Raw genomic sequence first — 6,528 nt, 5'->3', positions numbered from 1 at the left:
ATAGACATGGGCATTGTGTTCATTCTCATAGGCATTTTAATATCTACCCTGGATTGCAAATGATCTGAACTTTCATAGCAGAAAGTCTCATGTTTGAAGCACTTCCCAGTTTTCCGGGTCTCAAAAGTTTTCTATATCTGTAATAAACTTTCAATGGGAGGGAACACTCTTTCAAATAAGCAGAAAAGATAAATTTAACCATGCTATGTGAAACTTTTTCAACCAGAAACTTGCATTGTTTAGTGTGACAACTTTCCCCAAATCTGCTGTTTCTTATAATGTCACTCTTTCTGAAAAGCTTATAACAAATGGTGAAAACTGGCGTTTTCAGAGCCGGAAAAAACTGTTTAAAGTTTCAAATCAAAAGTTGATTCATTCAGAGATGATAGCTTAGATTACTTGCAGTCGTACGATGTAAAAGTTTTTTTAAGTTCTAATTAAATATTGTTGAAAATAGTCTTTGAAATTAGGAGAGTCAAGCTTAAATTTACGTTTAATTTTGTCCTCTTGTGTAAAAGAACCAATTAAGTGTTTCAAGTTAAAATTTGAGACTTTCAGAAAGGGTAGCTTAGATCATTTGCTGTGGGTCGATGTAAAAACTTTGTTAAAATTCAAAGTAACTTAGTTTAAAATTTGCGTTTTATTTTGTCCCTAAATTTGCGTTTTATTTTGTCTGCAAGGTTTTGTCGTCACTTTAAAAACATGTTTTGAGGGGTAAAAATTAAATTTTAAACAATAATGATCAGATATTCACAGCATTCACAGAAAATTAACAAGCGGCCAGTTTTTTTTGTGTGTACTTCAAATTGGAACAAGACTGCTAATATCAAAGCGGATTCTTGAATGTTCAGGCTTTCCTTTAACGTCAATGATATAGTTTTTAGCTAAATGTTTTAATTGATTTTCAAAATTGATGAAATCTTCAGAAAAATCAGATTTTTAAAAATCCTTCTCCACTCACGCTATGCAAGTACAAAGTGATGTTTTTAGCGTTTGATGACCTAATAGTTTGTGAAATATCTGGTTAACTAGTCTTTTTACAAAAGCGAATAGCTGGCTAGTGTAGTATTATATTACGACTTCACTTTTTTTCAAATAAGCTTGCCCAAGTTACTGCTGCTCCTTTTTGATGCTAGGCATGGCAATTTAATAGGTTTTGTTTCTACCGCTTTAATGGTAGCCAGCTTTTGCAAACATCAGCTTCTGATGGTACGAATTTATAGCTATTTGATTGTGGTTATTAAACAGTTATTTAGCTATTTGAGTGCTTGGAGGGCTAGATTTCGATTCCCGCAAAAAGCAGGTTTCTTTGTCCTTGCCTTTTCACTGCCTTGTTTTCTCTCCTTACCTGTTAATAGCTGCTTGTTGGCGTTTTTCTCAAACTCGTGCCTGGATAGGTCAGTTTCCTGTTTGCATGAGCTCTGAAGAAGAATTTGTAAGTGGTAATGAACGACATGATTTATCACTTGTTTAGGCCTTGTGTTGTTCGTTCACAACAGTCTTCAAAATTGTTCTAGTTCACGTTTTTTTTGCAAGTTTATTTTTTTTTTTGGTTTCAATTAAATGTTTGTGGTAAAAAGAAAGCAAGTTACGCTCTCCACTAAAAGTGTTAGTGGCGCGAAAACTTGAAAAAAGTTTAGTTTTGAGAGTGGATTCCAGTTTTTGATTTTCCTGCAGAATAAAAATTTACTCATTGATCCAGTTATATCTTATTGGGCTAGTTTTTTTTTTATAAGAATCATGAAAATAGTGAAGACGTGAATGGGACTTGGAGATTTTTGATTTGTATTTTGCCTAAAAGTTTGTTTTTGCTCAGTTTTGATTTTTTAGCGGTTTGGCTTTTGATTTATTTTTCAGTTCAGTTCATATCTTTTGTTAAAAGGAGGAGGGCAAACTTTTCGGCAGACACAGCCGAACAGGTAAAGTATAAAGGTTGCGAAAAAGTTATCGACTTCTAGTTTCAGATTTCTCAGCTTTATTCTCAGATTATTTAATTATCAGATTTCTCAGCGAAGTAAAAAATTTTTTGTTGATATTGATTCAGTGTTCTCAAATTAGGTTAATTTTATCAAAAAAGGCTCCAGTGTGAATGGCTCATTTAGTACAAGAGCTTCAAGGTATACGTTTTTTCTTTTCAACTCGCAAGTTGAAGTTTTTTTAAAGTCAGTTTCTTTTCCTTGCGCTCATTACTCTTTTCCCACTGCCAGTGGCTGTGGGTATTGAAACTGTTATCGCTGATTGCAGACATTTGCACAATGCTTTTCTCGTTACATTTGCAGCTTTAATAAGCTGAGCTGTTCAACTCATCCGTTGGTTTCTTTTCAGAAACTGGCAGGCGGCCATCTACGATTTGAACGAGATTGTAAAGTACGACGCCAGCCACTTCGACGCCAGACTGTACAGAGGTAGGTGCTACTTCCAGCTGGGCAATTGGGCCAGGGCTCTGGAAGACATCAGTGCCGCAATCCACTTGAACCCCAATGACCCCTCCCCCTTCTACTACAGGGCGTGTCTCTTAAGGAAGTAAGTTAAATTCAACTATTATCATGATGAAATTACTAAATTATACCCTAATGGGTTACGTAGCAGTACTTAGACAACCGCGTATTCAGACTCGTCAATATTTAGACAAATACTGTATTAACCAATCAGAATCGAGACAAGGAAGAAATGAATAATTAACAATTATTTATTTCGTAAATTTGCTTTCTCATCTCGGTTCTGATTGGTTAATATGGTAATTGTCTGCTTAGTGACGAGTATGAATACGCGGTTGTCTAAATACAGACCGCACTCCACCCTAATGACATGTCTTCAAGATATAATTCAAAGTGTGTAATTCTGATAGTTGAGTATTTTGCATGCGAATCAACATATCAGGACAAGAAATTGTTTGGTGTTGTTTTTTTACCCGCTTTAGCGTCTTAATATAGGAAAAGCTAAAATGTACGAATGTAAGTTATTCTTCAATGCATTGATTCAGACAATATCCCAAGGCAGCTCTGCAAGACTTCAGCGTGTCTCTTCTCCTCGATGACTCATACGATAATCGCCACTCCTTCCTTCACAGGGGCATACTCTACATGGCCCTAGATAGGTAAGCTGAGACCATACATGGTGGGTAAAAAACTCCATAGTTTTACAGTCATGGTTTCTTAAATGTACGGTAATTTGAAAATCTACTCATGCATATATGAATTTAATCGGAGGAATTTTTCCTTAGGAGTTTGTCTGTATCTGTTATGACTCATGTTTTAGAAGAAAAATGTAGATTTGCTGGCCCTAAATTTTTACAACATTCTTCAATTGAGTTTCAAATAGTAAATAATTGTGTTTCAGATAGTTGTAATAATTTCAACTAGTCGCTTTTATTAATGGCCTCTGTTTTGGTTCAGACACGAGGACGCCTTAGTAGACTTCGCTTCTGTGCTGCAGTTGGACAAGAACCTAGCCTGTGCCCATTGTAACATAGGCGTAGTACATCTTACACGCACAGAGTACTTCGACAGGGCAGTTAAACACTTCTCAGATGCAGTCAAGAGTGAACCCAACTACACCAGGGCCTACATTTGCAGGGCACAAGCTTACGAGAAGATGAAAAACGTCAGTCTATTTTTACCCTCTTCCTATTTTTCTATCACTTGAAAGTTTGTTGTATCTGCATTATACCGAGAGTGGGTTTTCATGCTGCAGTGCAATTTTTACAGATTTTCTTAGCCTGTGAATTATTTCGTTCTCAAATTAGGCAAACTTACTGTGATAGTTTTCCCACAAGTGTTCGCGAGTTCTAGTCCCGTAGATGTCTATGAACGTTATGTAATGCAAAGTGTCCTGAAAATCTTACATCATTTTGCTTTTTCTAGTGGACGTTTTCTTTCAGACATGCTTATTGGCGCTCAAAGATTTTGACTTTTCATATTCATAGTGGAGCTCAAATTTCAATTCCATAATGTACAAAAAATTGAAGTCTTCAAAAATAATTTAGTCCATCCAAAGGAATGAAAATCTATACTTTTGACTGGTATTCTTCAGATTACTTTGATTTTTTTTCAAAAAATGTCAGTCAAAACAGCTTCTGGAAATTGAACCAATGTTTTTTCAGTACAAGCAGGCGCTGTTAGATTTCACGCGTGCCATCCACATGTCTCCGAATAATCACCATCTGTGGGTGTACAGGGGAAAAGTGTTGCTGCTGATGGGTAGGACGAAAGAAGCGGCGGCCGCGGTGGAGCAAACGAGCAAAGTGGCAGACATGAAGCAGGTGGCCATACAACAGCAGTCCATGATCTATGGATTTCTCAGGGACCATAACAAGGTAAGTTTAACTGATGCAAATTACAATTAAATAATAAGTTTTATTATTGATTCAAATAACGGTAAACTTATCTTTTAGTAGTGAAAACTTGAAAGGTGAATTGCAACCAACCTTAATCTCTGGTTACAAACTTTTTTCCTGAAAATCTTTTCTGAAAACGAAACTTATCTGCACCCAAACAATGCATTGGCAAGCAATTACTCGCGATCTAGACAAAAGCAATTTTTATCAAAAACATGATAACTTTTCATTGAAGATAATATTGAGGTTATGAGCCTATTTTTCTAAATTGACCCAAGAAAGTTGAAGTACTGAAACTACCTGCAAACTTAACTTGAATTCCTCGAATTCAATTGTTGTGCATGTTTCAGACAGTAGCTGCACTTCAACAGACTGCCCGAATGAAGCCTACTGGACCAGTTCTGTTTCTTCTGGGAAAAGCACAGATGAAAGCTGGACTACTACACGAGGCCATCAAGAACTTCAATCAGGCACTGGAAGTCATGGTAATTTACAGTGTGCATTACATTACATTTACAATTTATACAGAGTGGGTAAGACACGTGGCCTTAACACAAAGGACATGGGTTCGAATCCCGCTTGAGTCACGGTTGGAGGTGTCATTTGCCTTCTCAAGGTGGCTCAGACTACGGCAAGATATATGACATCTATCTCGCCAACGGAAGCTAGGTTGAAGGTAGTGAAGAGGAAGTAGGGTCGGGCCAAATTTAAAACATGTACTTAATTAAAAATAATTATTATATCGTTGCTGAATTATAAATCTGTAATTTGGAGCGTTTATTTCTTTGTACTTTTTTGCACCTTGGTTTTTTCTACCTTGATTTTTCTAATGATACGAATATCCGCTTTCCTTTTGTATTAGTTAATCCAAAGATTTTGCTAACAAGTGACACGGTTTTCACCTCCGACTCATTACCAGCTTCCACTGGCAATGGGGGAGAGACATTAAACTAACATTTTCAGAGCCTAATTCCAGATCGATCTGAAATGCGATGAACTCTCATCTGATTTTAGCTTCCTTGGCACCACAAGCAGAAAATGCCCAAGGAGACTGCGGACGTGTACCTCAGTCTGGGCATGGCTCACTTAGAGGTGGGCCAGAACCAGCAGGCTCTCAATGCTCTCAACCAGGCCATCCACATAAAACCCAAAAACCCAGAGGTAACTTTAAATTATTGTTCAGACCATTTGAAAATTGTGAAAGACTTAGTATTCGGGATTTCTAGTTTTTTTCTTTTTTTTCCACGCAAAATCAGGTACCACAAATAATCATCGGAATGAGTGATCTATCGTATTAAAGCCCTTTCATCCTTGATTTGAACGATATTGAAAAAAGTTTGACAAAATTTTCTCAGTGTCCTAATTTCAAGCTAATAAGGTGAGCTTGCAGGTTTACAATAGCTTATTTATGCTCAATTTAATTGTGGAAACTTAGTTTTTCTAGATAAGATAATTTATGTTGTTTTTAGCGCCAATTTGGGAATCGAAAGCTTCAAAATTCAATAACGTTCTGCATAAAAATTTTAAAATAAATTTGTAAGTTTTTTGAATTTTTAAGGTTTTTTTATTCGTTTTTCTAGTAATTTTTCCACAAAAACTGTTTCCCATTTGGCCTTTTTTACTATGACTGTCGTGTATGCCTGATTTTTTCCCGTTCTCATCTCTTTATCATACCACTCAGAAAAAAAACGACACTAATTTGAATATATATATATATATAAGTAGTATAGTAAAAGTGGCTAGGAAAATGACCACTTTTAACCCCCCCCCCCTTTTTTTCGATGTGCCGTTGTACTTACCACTTTTAACCCCCAAAGGGGTTAAAGCCCCTACTTTTTCGGGCACGCATGTTTTAAGGGGGGTTAAAATTGGTAATTTTCCAGCCACTTTATGGAAACGGGAAGGAATTAAGTTTTGGTTGGTGCATGTTTTCCCTTTGACTTTGTCAGTTCAAACTTTACTGCGCGCGTTATATTGTGGATTATTTTGTAATCTTTATCGCCACGTGTGGAATTAAATAAAATGCTGTGATATTGGTAAGTTTATATTGTTGTTTTGAATACCCCCCTCCCCTCACAATTAGAGTTGTTGATTATTTCACTTTTCGGTCAAAAGAACAATTTTGAAAAGCTTTATTTCCTGAATGAAAAGTACTATAAAGCGAATCATTTACATTTATAATCAGAAGTTAT

The 6,528-nt window shown here is 36.2% G+C and overlaps 1 protein-coding gene across 1 annotated transcript; it reads left to right on the top strand.

Moving 5' to 3' along the window:
* Positions 1-2,325: 2,325 nt before the first annotated feature.
* On the top strand, positions 2,326-5,789 carry LOC134856149 (uncharacterized; the record flags this gene model as incomplete). The annotated part of the gene is made up of 7 exons (XM_063872514.1): positions 2,326-2,523; positions 2,984-3,097; positions 3,396-3,603; positions 4,103-4,315; positions 4,687-4,821; positions 5,351-5,497; positions 5,781-5,789. Coding segments are annotated over 7 exons (1,024 nt in total), but the record flags the coding sequence as incomplete, so codon positions are not given.
* Positions 5,790-6,528: the final 739 nt, after the last annotated feature.

Source organism: Symsagittifera roscoffensis, unplaced genomic scaffold (genome assembly GCF_963678635.1).
Source record: "Symsagittifera roscoffensis unplaced genomic scaffold, txSymRosc1.1 SCAFFOLD_855, whole genome shotgun sequence".
Classification (NCBI taxonomy): domain Eukaryota; kingdom Metazoa; phylum Xenacoelomorpha; order Acoela; family Convolutidae; genus Symsagittifera; species Symsagittifera roscoffensis.
The sequence above is the reverse complement of the archived record's forward strand: the minus strand, read 5'-3'. Positions and strand labels throughout refer to the sequence as shown.